At 40.1% G+C, this 21,356-nt stretch overlaps 3 protein-coding genes across 3 annotated transcripts; 1 reads left to right on the forward strand and 2 right to left on the reverse strand.

The window, feature by feature from the left end:
- Positions 1-2,568: 2,568 nt before the first annotated feature.
- tdh2 (L-threonine dehydrogenase 2) lies at positions 2,569-6,703 on the reverse strand. The gene is made up of 9 exons (XM_079693766.1): positions 6,368-6,703; positions 6,035-6,235; positions 5,452-5,494; positions 5,299-5,369; positions 5,023-5,173; positions 4,767-4,938; positions 4,527-4,617; positions 4,166-4,435; positions 2,569-3,464 (listed from the first exon to the last, which is right to left on the reverse strand). Exons 2-9 carry the CDS (start codon positions 6,219-6,221, stop codon positions 3,319-3,321), a joined length of 1,131 nt encoding a protein of 376 aa, XP_079549892.1. The 5' UTR covers positions 6,222-6,235; positions 6,368-6,703; the 3' UTR covers positions 2,569-3,318.
- A 144-nt stretch (positions 6,704-6,847) lies between these two features.
- On the reverse strand, positions 6,848-17,032 carry LOC307047052 (myotubularin-related protein 9). The gene is made up of 13 exons (XM_079693765.1): positions 16,896-17,032; positions 15,408-15,494; positions 14,701-15,228; positions 13,467-13,523; positions 12,848-12,968; positions 12,527-12,652; positions 11,113-11,286; positions 10,817-11,034; positions 10,110-10,271; positions 9,316-9,457; positions 7,978-8,198; positions 7,731-7,882; positions 6,848-7,109 (listed from the first exon to the last, which is right to left on the reverse strand). Exons 3-13 carry the CDS (start codon positions 14,883-14,885, stop codon positions 6,991-6,993), a joined length of 1,677 nt encoding a protein of 558 aa, XP_079549891.1. The 5' UTR covers positions 14,886-15,228; positions 15,408-15,494; positions 16,896-17,032; the 3' UTR covers positions 6,848-6,990.
- On the forward strand, positions 16,525-20,173 carry fam167b (family with sequence similarity 167 member B). Its single transcript, XM_079693768.1, has 2 exons — positions 16,525-17,248; positions 18,308-20,173. The coding sequence occupies exons 1-2, from the start codon at positions 16,949-16,951 to the stop codon at positions 18,569-18,571; spliced, it is 564 nt and encodes a 187-aa protein (XP_079549894.1). The 5' UTR covers positions 16,525-16,948; the 3' UTR covers positions 18,572-20,173.
- The last annotated feature ends 1,183 nt before the right edge of the window (positions 20,174-21,356 follow it).

The following is a 21,356-nucleotide window of genomic DNA, read 5'->3' on the forward strand; positions in this document are numbered from 1 at the left end:
GCCGTTGGCTCCCCTCCACGTAGCAAGTCCTCGTCGTCCTCTCCATCTCCTCCAACAGATAATGTCCCTCCTGTCTGTTTTTCCTCTCCCGCTACTCCATCGCTATCAGAACCAGACGGCCTACTTGTCTCCGAGGCCCCGCGGCCGGCACCGCTACCGCTCGGTACAGAACTCATCTGTCCTTCCTCCTCATCCTGGCCTACAGGTTTAAAATAACCTGTAAGCGTCGGCATTTTTTGTAATAGCTGCTTGTCTCGAAACTCCTTTTCCCTCAACAATTTCCTTTTCCGAGCGCCACTCAAACTTTTTCTTCACTCAATCACTCGCAATTTGAATAAGTCACATGTGAAACATATTCTCATTCTGACGTGTGGGTGTTTGTGTATATTTGCGTTTGTGTGTATTGTGTTTGTTTCCCGGGGAAAACCCTCACGAGAAACATCGGCTGTTGTTATGCCTGCTGTGACGTCAAGTTACTCCGTTCTCCGCTTGTAATTATGCCGTTACAAGCTTCAAAGTTGTATTTATCATCTGAATTTGCCGAAACAAGTTTAATATTCTGAAAGCCAAGACTTTGTTTTTTTAAAATCAGATGAAAACAAACTGTAACGGACCTTGCTGTGTTATCTATCATTACTCTACGTCTTACAATAATAATTTCAGTGGAGGGAGGGGGGCGGCGCTGTGGAACAGCAGAGTGGCGAGGGAGAGCTGTCGTCTTCCCTTTACAAGATTCAAAAATGTATTTATCGTGTGATTTTGGAAATGAAAGTTTCCTATTCTGAAAGCCAAGAATTTGTTTATTTAAAAAAAAAAAAAAACACCCGAAATAAAAAAAAAAGAATTTTTATTTTTATTTTTTAATTGGCTCATGATAGGCCCCCGATCTCCATAGGCCCCTGGGCTTCAGCCCAGATCAGCCCGTGCATTAAGGCGGCCCTGGCTGTACCTTAATAATATAAAGGCTTGAATCTGCGTGCATTTCCTGTTCGGAAAGTGGCAATGTACTGAGAGTGGAGCAGGGGCGGACTGGGGGGAAAAAGTGGCCCGGGGATTAATTCACAGACAGGTCCCACTTAATGCGCAGCATGTATCGGCCGGCCGGCGACAAAAGTATGTTACTTAACAAAAAACTCTACATTTTATTTTATTTTGGACCATTATTCATATAGTAATCACATTACCTGAGCCCTTGAGTTGCCTAGAGCAAAATAGTTACAGCATATATTTAGTGATTTTAATGTTAACAGATCATTGATGCAATAACATTTCGACCCAATTTGCCTGACTTGACACATGGAATAAAACATGGGCGTAGGAAAAATCCTCAATGTGGGTGAGACAATTTAACAGGTGGTGGACCTAACCTCCTCTAGGGGGGTCCGGGGGCATGCTCCCCTGGGAAGATTTTTGTTTAAATGTTGAAGTTAAATGCATCAATCTGGTGCACACACTCCAGGGAGTGGCCGGAACACTGACAAATGTGGGCCGGTAGGATCTAGGCAAAAAAAAAGAAAAAACTATTATTTATTAATTTTTTTGGCCCTCCGGCCCACGCACAGCACCGGCCCACCGGGAAAACTCCCGGTATTCCCAATGGCCAGTCCGCCCCTGAGTGGAGGTGTCCTCAGATTAGCGCCTGCAGGCAGGCTCCATAGACCTGTCAGCTCCGGACAGCGCAAAATGCTACATGAAGGCTACGTCATGAAAGCAAGAAATCTATCCTCGTGGGGGCGCGCTCATGTGATTGGCTTAGAATTGAGGAGACATCTGATTGGCTATAGATGGAAAAAGATTACAATTACCAATCGGCTGACTGTCAGGGGAGTCTCAAAAAACCCACACACGAATGCACAGCGATCCATGCACAGAAAGCGGTTTGTATTTGCAGGTTCAGGTGATTTAAACGGACAACAAATATGTGAGGATCAAAAATACATATGTAAAACGTTTTTCTGTATTTGGATTTTATTTACATGTATATGAAACGGAACACATTTGTGTGTGCATTAACAAACACAAGTGTGGATCCGGAAATACAAGTGTGAATCCTTATGCGGATCATGAAATACAAGTGTGAATCCTTCTGTGTGCATATGTGTATTATGAGACTGTTCTGAGCCCATATAAAACCCCTATCACCAGTAAGTGTATTAACATGAAATATGCAGAATGTCACCTTCTGAATGGTTTATCATTGTATTATGTGCCTATATCTTTATAATTCTTTATGTATTACTTTTTGAGCAACCTTTTTGTATGTAGCTGGTCTTACAGAGGAGGCTACTAATTATATTATTATCATATTTAATTTGTTTATCATGTATTTTGAAGGTCAACCCTGTTTTGCAAAGTAACTATTTATGATGATCTAAATGTATTTATGATGCTGGTGTAAAAATAAAAGAGTATAAGAACACGTACCTTCAAAATTTACCTATTTAGCAGCATAATCAGTACTACTGTCTGTCATCATTATCATCCTAAACTTCATCATCTCCCACTCAGTTATAATTACTATATACATGTAGATGCATGAAGTTCAACCATTCGCAAAAATCACAGCTGTTTGGGTAAATATCATGTTTATTATTCAAGATCTTAAGTCAAAGTACATTGCTTTCCAAAGTAATCCACAGTTAACAAGGCTTCTTTTGTTATTGCTGCTCATTCATAACTAAAATCACACTGTTTGCAAAAAAGGCAAAAATAAAGGCTTCTTGTTAGATGCCACTGCAAGGGTAGTGGGATTGCATAGTGTGTGATATTTATTATAAAAGATTGCATTTTAAAACAGCCAGAATTGTGTCATTACAGTCCAGAGGTAACTGAGCAAGCCGTTCCAGATGATCCTGGAATCAAAATGTACAACAGATGTGTTAAATGTGCAACTCCAAATAGTAGGACAGTTTAATAGAAATGGTAACATTTCCATTGATGTGATTAGCATGACATTTGGACATCTCTAAAGTATTTTTCCGTTCCGTCTGAAGTAACAGATGTAAAGTGATGCTGATACCATTATAACAATTAAAAACAAAATGGATGAAAGGAAGTTTGGACAGTATATTATTCCCTGAAAAAGACTGTGTGTGTGTGTGTTTGAGTGTATGTGTGTGACGTCTCACTGTCCGCTGTACATTGAGAGCATCTGACTGAGAATTCCCACTTTCTTTTACTAATTCCCATGTTCATTGCTGTACTGACCAGAGTAACACTGGGATACTGGTGGACAACTTGTGAAAGGAAGTGTCGTATATGCAGGGTGAAGCAAAGTCAAACATATGTCATTGGTTAGCCTTTGTGTAGCATGTATCGCTAGCTGACTGGCAAACCCTCGTTTGTCCTCTTCTCTCGAATGGATCTCAGCATGTCTGACACCAGCTCCTCAAGCGCATAAGTTGGCGCCCAGCCCCAATCTCTCCTGGCATTGGTGTCGTCAAACCTGACCGGCCAGCTGTCTGCTGCAGAGGGACAAGCAAAATGACCCAATTACTATTAGCATATTACAAAGGTAGCAGTATGAGACACATATCCTTTGAAGATAAAACTTAAAAGAGCAGTTTGTTTGATTAAAGCAAAAAACTAATTTCCTGCTAAGTGATCTGGTACATCATATACAGCTTGTTGAGTGCCACCCCTAGCACACCTTATGGTACACATCTGCAGAATTGGTTTTTTCCACACTCCCTGGTCCTTTTCTGTGTAATTAGACCTGCATTGGATTCTGGTAGCAGGTTTGTATAGATACAATGCGGTACAACATGGCGCAATCCTTTGAAGAGGACCCTCTCCCTTCATACTTCATCTTAACGGCTCATTCTACCCTAACAAAAACACAACTATTCCTAACTTCTGGTGATTATAAAACAGTTAAAATATTACATTCCATTTATGCCAATAAAAGCCTCTAAATCCTTCTCACCGCTGCTTTGGACCATGGGACCTAAACACTTTTAAAATGTAGGTTTTTTCATTTAATTAAATGCCACATCCTTTAATGTCTTTTGCCATCATATGAAAGATCAGTCCCTTTGCAGTTTTTAGAATTAAAGTAAAGAATTGTGTCATCTGCATTTCTACATTCGGCCACCACAGCTGGATTTTTAAAACTATTTATATTTCGACAGAGCTTTTATGTGTAGGTATGTGTACCACGTCCTACCGATGTTCTGACGGACAGAGTCAGGATTGTAGGTGACTTTGAGGTGAGGGAGATGCTTGCGGATCTCCTGGGCCAGTTCCTCTGGAGTGAAGCTCATGGCGGCGATGTTGTAGGTACGCAGAGACAGCTGGCAATCTGGTGCCTGCATGAACTCTATTGTGGCACGGTGGCAGTCAGAGATATGCATCATGGGAAGGCGGGTGTCGGGACGCAAGTAGCACTCATGGTGCCCTGTGCTGAGAGCATCGTGGAAGATTTGAACCGCATAGTCTGTAAATAAAAGAGCCCAGAGCTTAGTCCACAACATCCAACTGATTGTAGGCTACTGGATATCTGTAGCAGATAGAAAGTGATGCAATACCTGTAGTTCCTCCCCCGGGGGGGCCGTTGACTGATATCACACCGGGGTAACGTAGGCAGCGGAAGTCCAACCCATATTTATGATGGAGATACTAAAGAAAAACACAAATATTATTTAAGTTCAACAAATCTTTCCTGTTACCTGTAGTGCTTTTTATCAAGCTAGATGTCAGCGATAAATGGCACTTCATAATAAAAAATATGTGTTTTGGGACGAACAGTTTATCCATGATTGCCACACCTCCCCCATCAGTTCTCCATGCACTTTGGACACGCCATAGATGGTTCGAGGTCTTTGGACACAGAGGTCAGGGGCAGGGTCACGTGGAGAAGAGGGGCCAAACGCTCCGATTGTGCTGGGGACAAAGATGCGCAGGCAGTTCTCTAGGGCCAGGTCCAGCACGTTATGAAGGCCTACATGGACAGCAGAAAGCAGGGTTTAATTATAAAGAATCCATAACAAACTGTACTTTTAAATAGTGTATGCTTTCAGCTCCCCTGTGATGTTGATCTTGCGTGCCAAAGCCATATTGGCCTCCCCTACAGCACTAAGCAGAGCGCTATAGTGGACCATCCAAGTGATACGATTATTCACAACCAGTTCTCTGAGATGTTTGTAGTCCAAGACATCAGCGTATACAAACGGACCTAATAGGAAAAGAGCAGGTAAATAGATCAATTAAAGAGAATAGCTAATGATTCAGCAACATGGAAATTCTGTGAGGAAGACACAACAAAGAAGGTGAACATATTTAGAATTTGGTTTTGCATACCACTCTTCAAAACATGAGGTTGAGGCTTCTTAATGTCAGACAGGATCACATTGTCCTTTCCGTAATGTTTCCTAGACATAATAAAGATATGATAACATTCAAATTTCAAACATTTTGAAAAGCTTTCATATATGCAAAGTCCACATATCTCACCTCAGTATCTGTGCCAGTCCCGTACCTAACTGCCCAAGACCACCTGCGCACAGAAACCACGTTTTTTATATTTTATATTCCGAGGAAACACATACATATTTGGTGGTTACATGTTTGGTATGAAAATGCAACTAATGTTTTTTGTGAGCACCACATTTCAGCTTTTTTGTTGTTAGTATCAAAGCTTTATCCTGGGACAAAAAGTGACAGCCAGCTATTATTCACCTCACTCATTGGCTCTTTTATGTCACCAGTGCTGTCTGTACACATCCTATTGTGAAGAATTCAAATGAGGTCCTGCTGCCGGTGCACCGTAAAAAAACAACTCCAACAAATAAAAATGACAGCATGTGTCCAGTACTGCCTCGTGACATTGATGCCAGAGTATGAGCCTTTCCTCTTTTAGTCAAAACATTGGATATGTTGGATAGTTACTCTCTTATCACCATTTAAAGGTGCTGTTGGCCACTCAACAGGGGCTGCACAGTGAAAGTGGAAGAAAACAATGGCAGCTTCAATGTTTGTGTAGATGTGACAAAGACTGTCATCAGCTATAATGTTGCAGAAAATAAAGTGATATTACCTGTGATAAGGATACGGGGGTTATTCTGTGAAGGTAGGGGGCTACTGGAGTCCCGGCTGTTCCACCTGCTCATCTGCCGGTGCAAACCGCTGAGGCTGAGACCGGGCAAACTCCGTGTCCTGCTGAGACAATCTCGGCAAAACGGGCCCAGCGCAGCCGCAGTGGGCACAAAGACCCCCGGGTGCATGTCCGGTAGCAGTCCTTAGAAAAAGTGAAATTGTGATGATACAGAATATCTATAATTTAGGTATGATTATTAAGGCAAATACAACTTGTGTTAAAATAACATTTAAACACAAATTCAACTGAATAGTACACAGAAGAGTGTTTTACCTGACAAAAAATCCGAGGCAGATGATTCTTGTTGCGAAACCAGCTGATGCAACTGCGTCAAACTATAACTGTTTTATGAAGCTGACACTACAGTTTTCCAGATTTTTAAGTGACAGAATTAAAATATTATAATCCGATAGGTCACCGTTCCAGTTCACCTAACCTGGATAAATAAGCAGGTGTAGAAAGACAACAGGGCTCGTGGCTCTTTACTGAACTGGACTACAGTCTCCAGCTTCCAAAGCTGCGTGTGTGCAAACATGCTGACTTGCAGTGCACAGGGATTTCTATTGTGAACAGTGTTTAGCTGAGCTTAACAGGACTGGGAGGTGTGTTTGTTATGTAGTCTTATTCTATTCAAAATAGCTAATTGTAAATAAATGTTAGAAAATCATAAAATAAAATGCAAAACATAAAACATTTGAGCAGAATTTAAAACACCAGAGTGCATTGTTAATATATAGTGGGCCAGAACAAACATACACGTAACATTTTATTATACATTTTTTATGAAAAAAATAAAAATACTGGACATTTTAACATGGTAAGTTGTCCAAAATAACAAGTCGAAAGGCATTGTACATTGGTAACATGTTCTACATGTTCTGAACATCTTCACTTCTTCATGTGCTGCCAGGACAACTGCTGAGAGCCAGCTTCCCCCACTCAATGACCATGTTCCTGATTTCCTCCTGAGCCTCTTCTAGGTGATGAGTCTGTGGGGTCCACCTCAGAAAAAAGCCTTAGGAAGAGAAATAGACATAGCATTAATAAAATCCTAGAGTTGAAAAGTAGCAAAGTTTTAGGGTTACGACTCTAAATTATAAAAGCACTGTAGGAGATATCATATTGAATGAGTATCGCTGCTGAAACAAACCACAGGTAAAACAATTAAGATGTTTGAATTCTTTTAGGAACGGAGAGTATTCCGCAGTTTAATTGGTGGATGAAAATATGAATTTGGTGAAATTTAGAGTATTCCGCAAAATACATTTATTGGCCTGCATTTCTATAATGCAAAGCTCTATATCTTTAACTGTAATCGACTTAAAGATCGCAGCCTCTACATAAACAGTATTGTTTAGTGGCGGCATGCACTTCGCAATACAACATTTTAGAAAAAAATTGAAATACATTAAAAAAGTCAGAACGGTGCTTTGTTTTTGCTGTGTTAGCAATAGTGACGTCACTTAATTGTGGTTAGATCAGAGCCATGGAATATTAAATCATGCATCTTTACTGACTACAGATGGTCCTTTCTTACCCTACATTTGCATTATGAGGTTATGAAAGTGTTCTTAAAATACCTCTTATAGGTATCGGCTTTAAAATGTAACCATCCCTGGAATACACCAAGGCTCACCTCTCCAAAGCTGCAGGGACTGAGGGTGGACTGAGGGCCAGATTGCCAGCTCGGTGTGCTCATACAGCGGGTTAGAGTAGCAGTCTCTCTCCCTGGGCCTCAGCAGAGCCTGGAACAAACAGTGAGTGTTCTCCTTCACTCCCAGAGCACACCTGAGAGGGAGGAGCACATTTCAATGGATGTAAATGAAAGTTAAAAAGTTGAATTTTATGCGTCCATCAATTCCCTAATGCCCCGTTGCACTGACCTCTCCTGCTGGTTGTTACCCAGGAAGGTGCCGTAGTCCGATGCGTAGGCCTCGGTGGCCAGCCGGAGGAGCAGCGCCTCAGAGAAGCCCAGCGCCAGGGGGAACTGCCGCCACAGCTGCCACACGCAGTCCAGCAGCAGCAGGAACACCGGGGACTCCTGCTGCAAGCGGGCGTGGGAGTGGGCCGAGTGGGCACAACGCTGCTGGAATGGGTGACCTGCCTTCAGAGAAGAACAGCAATATCCATATTCATACATATAGTACAGTATAGACATGGAGTGGCAATTCCAACTTATTGAGGAGAGAGACACTTCAAGTGAATAGGGTAAAAACATTAACTTATAGATATCAGCATTAAACCAGTTGATAACTTAAGTTAGTCAGTTTTGTACTTCACATTTTAAATGTAACAAATTATGCATTATCTTCTTTTCTATGTGCTAATTTGTAAATATTTCTGGACCAGAAATCTGCATATTGGATAAAGCCAGGTTCATTATTCTGGTATCACTCAATCTATTGTGGTCAGGTTTATAGGAATAAAATGTAATAAAGAAATTAGGCTATGCAAGATAAATCAACAAAACCTCCACAATATAGATGGGAATTAAACTGGGAAGTTTGTTGTATGTACATGCTACTAAAGTGGAGATTTCTGAGTATGTGAAATATATTTTGTAATGGGAATTAAATGGGGTAAATGTTAACTAATTGAAATAAAAACAACAAGTTTAAATATGCAAATTAGTCATTATCTAAAGCTAACTCTCTGTTAGTCTTGGAGAAATCTACAGGCACACTGTGAAGGCTTACAACCACTGTTTAGTTTAACAGTAGTTAAGTATGATGTTGAAACATTCCGAAAAAATAGTTTCCCTTAAATGTTGATAAATGTTTCACTGGAGGTGGAATTGTTAGAGAAAAGTCACCACGGTCAAAAGGTGAAGAGAAGCAAGTTTTGTTTCTGCCAAGAGCAGCACACTAAATGGGATTTTTCTGTTTTGTTAAGTCATTTCCTGTTAAGGGTAGAATGTGCAGCAATTTCCTTTTTAGCAAGAGATTTTGGTCATAACCACATGTAAGATTGTGAACAGCTCTGCAGACAAACTACAAGTGTGAGTAGTAACAAAATCCAATATGCTCTTATTTTGGGTGTGACAAGAAAATGTATTTCAGACTCAAAAACTTGAACGGTACAAAAACAGTTGAAAATACTAACTTATTTAATGTGAAGTGCGCCTGTTCTAAGGATACTATTTCCATATGCCTTTGTTTTGCCACCCTTTGCTTATGAGAATCAGTGTTTTCCAAGTATTTTCCTCAAACACACACTCTCACCTGTACCCACTCCCTCTCCAGCAGAGTCAGGAAGCCCTCCAGTGTGCGGCAGCTCGGGTCCATGATGAGCTGAGCCAGAGTGCTGATGAGCAAAGTGGAGTCTGTCCCCTCAGAGCCGTGCACCAGAACTGAATGACCGTCCCTGGACAAAACCAATCCACAAACAGTCATTTACCTCTACATAGGATATAAGTGAGTTGAAGAAAAAACACACATACATGCATTTATTTATTAGCAGTTACAGTAACCCCCGTATGATGAGGATTATTATTATTATAATGTCCTAGAGGTGTCTTTGTTGTCACTTGCCTTACTTGTTATGCTATACCCTCATTCTTACATGCATGTGCAGCCTTTGCCTTGGTTATTTTACTGTCTTTTAGTATCATATTAAAGGGGTCGAAGCAGCAAAGCATTGCAGCATTCCACCCACTACTCAGGTACATAATCAACCTAATCGACCTCAAGGTGGTGCTGTAACAATCAAGTGTTTGCCATTATCTCAAAAAGGGCTTGGATTAGAGTCAGATTCCTTCATCATTTAATGTCTTAATTCATCTGCATTTCTGCAGCAATCTGAACTTAAAATGACACATTTTTGAACTTTTCTCTATCTTCTGAAAATCCCATCTTCTACAACTCGTCAGAAATTAATTGTCCCAAAACGGATTTGGCTGATCTAGGTTTATCAAAGAGATTTGGTCTGACTGTCCCTATAAACACTAATATGATTTAAGACAAGGGAACACCTTCTGTATTCGTTCTACAGACATACTCCCGGGTGTAGTTCTTACCTCTCCACACACTCCGCCAGCAGGCCAGCTGTTGACAGAGCAGTTTGGACGTGAGACAGCCACTTTGAATTTTCAAGCTTACTGAGCCAACGGTCCATATTATTGGACTCGTCTCCGCAGGCTTCCACCAGTTTAATCAGACTCTCCTGCAGCGCTTTACCCCTGCATATGAAGACAACGAGGTGAAGGAGGTACGTTTGAAGGGACATATAAGTGTACATATCTTATATAGAGTTATTGCATTAGGCAGTAATGTTTTCCTCTACCGGTCCGCTGTCACAAGGACCGATACAGGAAAACATTCCTGCCCACTGCAATAACTCTATATAACAAATCACCTCTGGCTGGCAGAGAACTCTCTGCTCCATAGCTTCTCTTGGACAACTGGACTTAAAATCACACTGTAAATCTCACATTTATATTCTAATATTTAATATTCCATTCCTCACATACTTATGTATATATAATATCCTGCTTTATATTTTGTTACTGTACATTTGTAATTCAACATGTATATTCTCTACTTTTTTTTAATGATATTTTATTTCTATTGAGATGTTCACATTTTGGAATGTTTATTTCTAGACTTTACATTTATATTGTACAATGCCATGTCTTTGTATGCTGCTGCAACGCAAATATTTCACAAATTGGACCAATAAAGTACTTCTTATCTTATCTTAAAAAACCAATTCACACTCACACACCTCTCCATCTGTCTCTGCAGTCTCTTCCAGCTGCTATAACACGATTTGGACTCCAATCCTCCACCTGTCATCCGGGCCTGCAACGCCTGCTGGCTGGAGCGCGTGTCGATAATGTAACCTTTATCTGAGCCATCAATCACAGCCTGGAGGAGCTGCTCATCTTCCCTGCAGCGCTTCCTATTGGCTCCCGTCAGAGGCTGACTGCTTCGCATGATTACCTAAAAGGTTGGATAACGTTTTTTTTGTTTCATATATAAATTGTATACTAGCAGTGGAAACACGTGAAAGACCCTCACCATGCCGTTCTTCTTGTGGTAGTAGCAGAGCACAGGGAAGCGTCCTCCCTGTCTGAATTTGGCCACCTTCTCCAGCATGTCATCGTCTGTGCTCTTGGGGACGATAACAGCTTGAGGGTAAGAGGGACACACTGAGAAGTCTCTGTTCACGGTGCTCAGTCTCCACCGATCATGCTGCAAACAGAGGAGAGAGAAACTATATTTGAACTTTATTACACGTAACATGCACATCTATAACAGCTTTTATGTAAAAGGTTATGAGAGTTACAGGAAACTGCTCTAACATGAGCGGGTCCCCCTTTGTCTGCATAAAGCACTTGCTCACTCATGGATTGTTCAGTCTGAAAAGTCTAGAGAGCAAATACATTTTGTGTGTCACTTGATCTTCATTTGTCCATTTATGAAAATCTAGAAGAGGCCAAGACTAACATCAAAACGAAATGTTTTACCGAAATTGAGAAGCACAGGAAGAACAACAACACTTGGTATAACTCTACAATCAAAATAAACTTAGCATGAAGACTGGAAACTACGTAAAACAGCTAGCCAGGCTCTTTCAAAAAGGGAAAATCTGCCTGCCAGCTAAAGAAAGTGACAACTAAAGGTAATTGTGTAATGTGACGTTGCATTTGTTAATCCTTTTCAAAACTCTACAAAGTGTTGCTCCAGGCCTACAGCTAGCTTGTCACTTTTCATAAAACTGAAATGTTTGTAACACTTTGCTTTTTGTTCTGATCAAAATAGTTTTTCATTAAATATATTTAAATATAATATAATATCAATCAAATATAAAGTGTAAAGGAACTTTTAAGTGGATGGTAGGCAGATTTAAGCTAGTTGTTTCGCCCTGTTTCTAGTCTTTATGCTATAAGCTAAGCTTACCGTCTTCTGGTCACACCTTTATATTTAACATATATTACATTAGAGTGGTAGAAATGTTCTTATTTTACTCTCTGCAAGAAAGTGATAAGCGTAAAATTCGCAAAATGTTGAACTATTGCTTTCAATGACTTACAGTAAACAAATATTGTATTCCCCATATATGTGCAGGAATCTGCTGGGCAGTTGGCAGTTGGGTGTAACCATTCAAGTTCCAACCAGAAACACAGTCACCAGGCTAGCCTGATAAAAACTTAAGATATCCTGCATATTTTGGGAACATTGTGCCACTAAAACAAACGCAACAATGCTGTCCTGAGGGTCCAACCCTCACCATGGCAACATGATATTCCCAGAGGAAGACATCCGTCTATTGAATCACACATTTAAGCTGTGAGCAGCATATTCTAAAGTTAAGGGAAAACAAATGAAAGCTAAGCATCGGGGATATCCTGAATCTTGACCCCTGCATGCAGATTCCCTGGAATTATCCTGTCATTTGGATTTTGGATCACTGTTGGGATGAGGTGCTTACAAGTTCTTTCATTTGACTGTAGTGCCTTTCAAGGGATGAGAGACCCCACTGGTCCCGCAGGCTGGCATTAGAGGGTCTGTAAAAGAAAGGATACAACTCCGACATCGAATCCAGACAGGACAGGGTCTGGAAAACGTGACCAAGGATTGTTGTTGTTAAGAAGGGTGTTATCAGATGTAAAGCACAGATGAGGGCTACACCGGAAATAGTGAGAAATGCTGTATTCAAAGCAAGGATGTAAGATCCCATCATAAACAGAAATGACTGATTTCCTAATTTATGTTTCGGGGCTTAGTATGATTATAGGACTATTTCTTATACCTCAATAGAGCGCGCAATGTTGAGACACTCCTCCATGCCCGGGATGTCAAGCTGGAGCACACGAAGATCTTTACACTTGATGGTAATCGTCCCTGAAGATCCAGGTAACCTAGACACACCGCTAACCAGATAACACACACACACCGCTATGATTATTTGCAACAAAAACAAATCAAAAAATTCCCCTGTGTGTCAACTCCCGCCTAAACACCACATGTTTTGACTTCACCAGACTTGCAGCAAGAAAAGAAAGGTGAACCATGTCAGTATATAAAGTGTTTATATGGCCAATAAGTGAGCAACCCCTACTCACCAAAATATATTGTGTGTGTGTGTGTGTGTGTGTGTGTGTGTGTGTGTATGTGTGTGTGTGTGTGTGTGTGTGTGTGTGTGTGTGTGTGTGTGTGTGTGTGTGTGTGTGTGTGTGTGTGTGTGTGTGTGTGTGTGTGTGTGTGTGTGTGTGTGTGTGTGTGTGTGTGTGTGTGTGTGTGTGTGTGTGTGTGTGTGTGTGAGGCGATGACAAAATAGAGTTGCTGTAATGCTGTTAGCAATGTGTCCTCTTTAAGCACTGTGGGCAAATAAGAGCAGCAGACACATGGAAACACACATTATGTCCAACCTTTGACTGAGACCTGCGTTAGAGAAGAGGCCGGAGCAGGTCAAAAGGTTTTCCACACTGGTTAAAAAAGATTTGAAGAATAATTGAATTAGACATTAATTAAACATTCTCGGAAAGTGTTGGTTATGATTAGTTTAGTTGGTTAGTGTTGATTACAGTATCTTCTTGAACAAGTTAGTTAGTTAGTTAGAATGATCCATACAACCTTATTATTAAGAGGAACACAACATAAATCCATCTTTTGATTTCCTTAAGTTTGTACCTGATCATAGGGCTGCTCAATTAATCGTATTTTAATCGCAATTACGATTTTGGCTTGCAACGATTATGAAAACAACATAATCGAAATAAAACGATTTATTTTCTTTTTTTTTAATACATTTTTTTTTTATTGGTTTTTCAGTTGAATTATATTTAAAGTTAATGGTAATCAACTGTTAAAAACATACCGTTCACATTTTTCTTTCAATATGTTTTCAAAGTAAATAAAGTAAAAGTAAAGTTTTTAATAATCGGGATATAAATTATTGACCCAAATAATCGAGATTATGATTTTTGCGATAATCGAGCAACCCTACCTGATCATTAGGCAATGAAATGGAGACTGATTTTGTGGACTGATTAGTTAAAACCCATGTAAATGTTATATATTACATAACTTAAGCATGCTAGCAGCACTATAGCTACATGATTTACAATACGAAAAAGTACATCAGCTGTGAGGTATAAAAACAATGTCTTATGATTATTAACCTTTCTCTACCTTGAACTTACAAATGCACTTATGTCAGTTATTTTTAATAACGTAGATAGGTGAATGCTGTCAATTCTGAAACAGAGAATCGAACCAAATAGAACAGTACCCTGGTTGATCTCAGTGTCTCCAAATGATTGCCAATGGAGCAGTTTTTCATTGTAAACTTGATGACATCACATTTAGACTGGTTTCTAAATGTGACAAATGGATGTTTCAACCCTCTAGTTTTTTTTATGTGGAAATTGTTCATTTTCTAACCGTCTTAAATCACAGTAATAAGTCGTATGAATTCTGTAAATGGGCGTATTCCCCTTTAAGTGCTGTAATTGGTATTTTCAAGCACATCTATTAGCCTACATCGTAAAGGCTGTTAATTAAAATCTGTTGTTTTTGGCACTTTTGGAAAACAAATGGAAGCAATTATATACTACTTTAATAATTCCATGCTGCTATGCTCAACATAACATGCCCCCTCACCTCTTCTCAATAGCATCGATGTTCCGGAGCAGCAGCAGAACCGGCCGCCAGCTCCCCTCCTCCCTGTCCGAAAACAGCAGGTGGTGGCCGGTGATGCACAGGGTGCCTCTGCCCGGTGGATGGAGCGGCTGCCGGAGCACAACATCCTCCACGTTGGCGGTCTTGATATGTTCAGAAAACTCCATCACAATGCAAACTTCTCCGCTGCTGCTGAACTTCTGAATGCACAAGTAAATCACTTCCTCGCCTCACTGTGAGAAAATGAAAGCTCCCTCCTCTCTGCACTCAGGGGGCTGGGTAACACAGCAGTTGCTTTCTGTTTGTTCGACGATAAGGGGCCTATTAATAGATGGGGGGGGGGGGGTTCTGAACATAGCCAGGCCTAATGTTGCTACACCTATTCTTACACAGGTGGCTGCTGAGCACGAGAAGGTGTCGCTCGAGGCCACAGAAGACGGAAGTGCACGTTTCCTGAGAAACAGCAGCACGAAGATGTGACTGTATGTGACACATCATGCTGTAAAAGCTCTGCACAGTGAAAGAGAGAGAAATCGTCAAGTCCACGCATTATACACACAGTATTACAATGTGCTGATTTTGACTTGACTTCAAACGTTTTTTTGTTGTAATCCTTTTATAGAAACGTCTAACTTATGTTTATAAAATATTTGTTTAAAAATGTTTTCAGAATTAATTTCATTTCAAACCTTTATTTATAGCTACAGGTGAATCCCATTGAGATCATTGATCTCTTTTTCAAGGGTGACCTGCTGCAAGTAGGTTCCACAGGAATTCTAAACATAACAGAAAAACAAAAAGGACATCATAGGCCTACAGCATATTTACAGCGACTACAGTTTACATAGCTAGTAACATTTACAGGCTCCAACAGTTTCCGATTGGATAGCATCTATCCTTGCTTTATATCTTTTTTTATTTTATTCATCTTAAATTGAGCTTTTAACACAACGCCCAATTTCACGCGGGAAAAATAAGGTATACTGATTCAGATATGCATGTTATGTCACACATGGTCAGTAGGTGGCAGCACACTCATACTCAGAAAGTTGTTAGAGCAGTTAAAGCTTACATCACAACAGGGTGAAGAAGGGTTTCAGTTTTTATTTAGCTTGATTTTTTTATATCACAAAAAAAACACCTATATATCCAAGTATTATTAATTTCCGTATCATTTATATTCATTTTTTATTTTACTTAATTTATCTTACTTGCTATTCTATTAGGAATTGGTGTACAGTACTTATAATTTATTTCTCTTCTGTTTGTATGTTGCTATAATTTTAAGCAATTGATCTCTGGCTCGAGGAAGTACAGCATCTTAAGTATTAAAAGTAGAGAGCTCATATGCAGAATATCCTACTTGGAAGGTATTAAACATATTGGCTGTTTTAGTGTGAGTGGAGCTACATTAAACTCATTTGCACTCTTTTGGTCGTTTTTTTTCTCATCATATTTTGTAAAGTTGAACAGTTTTATCTGCAAAAAATACCAGAGCACCTAGATTGATGTTGAAAAAACCCTAATATTTAATATATCTAAGTATATTATTTCCCTTTGAAATGCAGCAATACAGTGCTGAATGTTACCAAGTACATTTAAAACAGGCCTGTACAATACAAGACGTTTAAATATGTAGTTGTCTGTGAAGCATGGTGCAGGACACATAAACAAGTCAATAACAGAGATGTGATATTATGACGTAGCTTTGCATCCATCAGCTTAAACATTAAATATTAATAATAAAATAGTAGATAGAATATAGGGTAAACAATCTACAGCACCCATAGTGGTCATATGACTGTATTATAAAGGCCATCTTTAACTTTATTTTCAGAACAGTGTGCTGATTCTGTATTTCTATTTTATTTGTTTAGTGTATGTCTTTAACTTGTATTGAAGTACACTTTATTGTTGCTGTGTTACTTCACTTTACTGAACAGATGCAGTGACAACAGGATTGGATAACGCTTCACTCTAGATTCGTCTAATTTGTTTTAAATTATGAATGCACAGCTATAAATAGCGACACTAAGGTCTTGATGAAGTTTAAGGAGATCAGTGCTCCTTACAATAATGATCCAGCCTCCCTCTCCTGCGGGATGGGCGGTCACTGCCTCTTATGTCCCTATAAAGGAGGTAAAGACCTGTTGCGCTTTAATCGCCAAGCTGCTTACCCAGAGTGCAAACTGCACGTGGATTCCTAAAGCCTGCATTCATCACTGAGCCGATGGATTTTAAAGAGTATGGAGCTGAGTCCTCGGAGGGAGACTCGGAGGACCTGGACAGCGTGAAAGCCCTCACACAGAAGCTGAAGCTGCAGACCCGCAGACCGTCCTATCTGGAGTGGCAGGAGCGGGTACAGAGCGGACCCTGGAAGGAGGGTCTCCCTGCAGCAGAACCGGGCTCTGGAGGAACAGAGGTCTCCGTGCCGACGATCCTGAGGAATGAGAACTCAGAGCTGGTTGTGCGCAACATCTGTGGCTTTGACACCATTGATGATGCTTTGGAGTTTCTGCGGAAAGAGCTAGTGAGTGACTATTTTCCCCAAATTCCGTTTTGCTGAAACTGAATTAGCTTGGCAAAGTTAGAAAGATATCGGGGTATTCTAATTTGACTGATCAACTTAAACAACACGTTGTTAAACACAAACGATGTGTCCTAACAACCACAGTCAAATTGACAACTATTGGGATTGTAATTATTGTTATTGGCTAGCTGCTTCACTAACTAAAATAATGTTTCTTTTAGTGCATACAATGTTGCAAAGAGTTGACAGGATTGTAAAACCAAAATTAGTTCCAAAGTTACCTATCCATACATATGGATATGGAATACACAGAGGTCTGTCTTTCTAATTCACCTCTAAACAACATACAGTAATCTCTTCAGGTGTCAGAAATCTGCTGCATGAATGCCTGACTTAACCCTTATGCCATTGGCTGTGTTAATCCTATTGCATAGATTTTAGCAATCTGTGTAAGGTTTTTCTTTTCTTTTTGAATATTGGAGGTTCAACCTCAGCTTATATATATAATATACATATATATATATATATATATAATAATACAAAACATGCCATTTTTTTGGTTTACTGCAATAGAAATGCACCAACATCAATCAAACAGTGGCATTATACAAACAAAAAGGCATGTATTGGATTAAGCCTCTACAAGTGAATGACTGTTTGGTAGTTATGATCAGGACCATAATTGGTTTGAAAATGTAACTGAGTAAAAGAGGAAATAATATTTACATATATATTCACATGGAAGGATTTTATGCAGACATTTTCATCCTCTTGGTATATTAGAACTTGTATTATAGTGAGGCACAAGGGTTGAAATCAGTGCTAACATGACTGACTTCATGCAGTCGTCACTGCCTGAACAAACTGTTTGTGCAGCCATACGATGTTTGTTTTCTCACAGGCTCCAGCCCGTATGCTCTACATGCCAGTGATTGACACACCTTGATAAGAAGATAAATGAGAAGAGCTATCCAAATCACAGCTTCCACATTCCTATACCTTACTGATGATCACTTTGACCTCACCAGTCTGCCTCCCCCTCTCTGCCTCCTCACACAGAGGGAGATGCAGGTTCAGGACAACCACCTGGCCCGTCAGCTGATCCGTCTGCGTGTGGAGATCCACCGGCTGAAAGTGGAGCAGGTGTGTGGCCGCCATAAGGAGATGCTGGACGATGCCACGTACGAGCTGGAGGAGTGTGGCGAGGAGTCGGACCTGCTGTGTGACATCCCCATGAAGGCAGCCTTTTCCCTGTCCGGCCCCCTCAAACACCTGGGCCTCACCAAGATGAACATCAACTCCAGACGTTTCTCACTCTGTTAAAAACCCTCATTTGTGTTTCTGAGGATGTTCCCATGGCCTCCTCTGTGTTTGTGTTGGCTACATATTAGGCTTATTTCTTCCAATTGGTGGGTGGGAATGAACATGACTGTGCACCTTGGCTTGACATGCATGAGAAAGTCTCAGTGTGGAGACCTGTAGGGCCACACCCACTTAATACAGACACACCTTCCTGTTGGATAGAGCTTCAGCTGCTCTACTGTTCACTGTTCTTTGCACATGTCATGTTAATCGGATATAACAAGAAGGCTTGTTAATGTGAAGGTAGATATGGAAGGGCACCATTTACCCAGGGGAAAGATGCTGAAAGATTGTCAGAAGAACAATCTTCCTTCAGAAAAGCAGCTTCATTGTCACAGTAGATTTCGAGAGGTCAGCTTACTTTACACCAGTGGTTCCCAAAATAGGGTTCGGTGCCAAGACAGGGGTACCATATTTTTTTTAGATATTGTGAGACAATTAACTGGATAGGAATTTTTTTTTTTTACTGATTTCACTGATTATATTCGTGTTTAACAAGCTTTGAGCAGATACACTGCTACACAAAGTGTAGTTTTTGTAGCACTATAGGCTACACTCAATTCATGGCTATTAAATGTCCATAAACAGAGAAGAAAAGTAGAGGATGCAAACTGGCTATGGCCAATTCACTTAAAAATGGGGACAGATCATTAGGAATTCTATAAATTCTTTAATTTGAGCTCGTTTCATGATGTATGGAGATAAAGAAAAAAATATGCCAAGAGCTTAACAGCTGATGTCATGTAAGTTAAATATTTACGGAATTTATTCAGCCAAGGCATTTTAATATACTATCAACTCTTTTATCACAAATGTAAAAAGAACCTCAAGAGTGCAAAACATTTGTTTTTCAGACAATTATAGTTTTATCAAAAAATTTGCGCTTCCATACAGTTTTTCCTATGTGATCATTTAAAATGTTTAATGCCCAAAAGGTTGGGAACGCTTTGGATTACTGTTAAATGTGGAGTGGACTGAAATAAGAAAAGTAAGAAGGAGGAACCTCTGGATTACAGAACCTAAATACTGTAATCCAGCAATTTATTCCAGCTGGTAAAGCCTTCATACAGCTACTGTCCTCACTACTATTCTCAAAGGAAGCTGGAGGTCACTCTCCAGCATTTCTACGCCTCTTCTTCACAAACCAAATATATATCCATAGCCTCACCACTGCAGCGACAGGACGCAGGAGGCTGTGCTTAAAGCATTTTGTTTTCCATTACTATATATGGCTGGTGACCAAGTGTATTCTGCGGCTCAAAGTTGAATGCCGATAATAGCTTAATATTATTAATGTTAGCTAGCAAGTAGGAAGATGTTTTTATTGAGTGATATTTGACATTGGTTCTTACTTTGTTGGGTGTAAAAAAAAAAAAGAAACTGCATTATTGTAAAAAATATGCTACTGTAATATAAATGTATGTATTTGACAAATGATTATAAAAAGAAGTGCCTTAAAATGTAACTATTTTTCTTGCACAAACAGCAGAACATTTATGAGACTGTACCATATATATTTGACTTGTAGATTGTATTGTATTAGCATTAAAACGTGAAATAATACGTGCTTAGACTTTGAGCTGTTTTGTGCATCTGCCTATACCATTTATCCATATTTCCCAGTCTAACTGCCACTACATCCTCCATGGGATCCATCCTTCATCCTAAAGCCATCCTGCACAAAAGTCTCTTGTTTCCTGCCACGAGACATTCATGACCTGCCGTAATTTCCAAACATAAGTGTGGGGCCCCGGAGGGATGAGCAGTGTTGGACTTAATTAGTCAAACAAGAAACCAAATATGCCTTGCCAGAGTGCGCACTGTCTGAAATGAGGACTGTTGACATGATTACAAAACGGCATACTTCTCCCTCAGGACACGGATGACCTCTTGTGTGACATAAGAACGAAAAAGTTGAAATTAATATTATATGAAAGATTTAAAGAGGCCGAAGTTCACTCTTGAGGCCACATTCTTTAGTGAATGCTTTTACAACAAAGCTCTGCAGAGTTGTGTTTCTCATGCCTCTCAGCTCTGCCCTGCAGATAGTTTCACTTGACCCTTTAACCATATCATACCACTTGATCATATGTTGAAGAAGCTGGATTTAGAGACGAAACAAACTTAAGAATATATGTTTTTTAAATAGGTTAAGACTGACTGAGTGAGTTAGCAGCAAAAAAAGGGGCAGCACCTGCACAGTGAAGTATGTCAGTAGGAGTGTTGGAAAACCTTTTTGCATATTGATAGTATCTCGATTTGATTGCGTAACAGAATGTGATTTCCAACCACATTTAGAAGTAGCAACAGCTGTGGTCGAAGGGAAACTAGGAATACCCTTAAAGCCTCACAAGGCCCTGCAAAAGCTGAACTCCAAATATGGTGAGGTTCTTTGTAGTAAATGTGCCAGCATTCATCGTATTTATGGAGAATGTGTGCCAGGTTGGATTCTGCATTCAGAAACAGATAATACCACAGCAATCAGCTCAGTAAAAGACTCATTGTAAAAAATTAAAGTACTGAATTATCCCTTCTAGGGTTACACTCTCACTGTTATGTGCCCTAATGGAAAAAGAGTGAGCTCAGGTGGTTTCGTGTTAATCTATGCTGTGGCAGTGTTCTACGCAGACGTCTGTGCACTTCCTGGAAGGTTTGGACCGACTTCCTGCCAGCGCGAGCTCTGTTGCAGCAGCAGCTCACCACAACAGAAGAGAAGCGGCCTGCAGCAGAGAAAGATTTAGAAGTT

Source organism: Notothenia rossii (genome assembly GCF_949606895.1).
Source record: "Notothenia rossii genome assembly, chromosome: 7".
Lineage (NCBI taxonomy): Eukaryota > Metazoa > Chordata > Actinopteri > Perciformes > Nototheniidae > Notothenia > Notothenia rossii.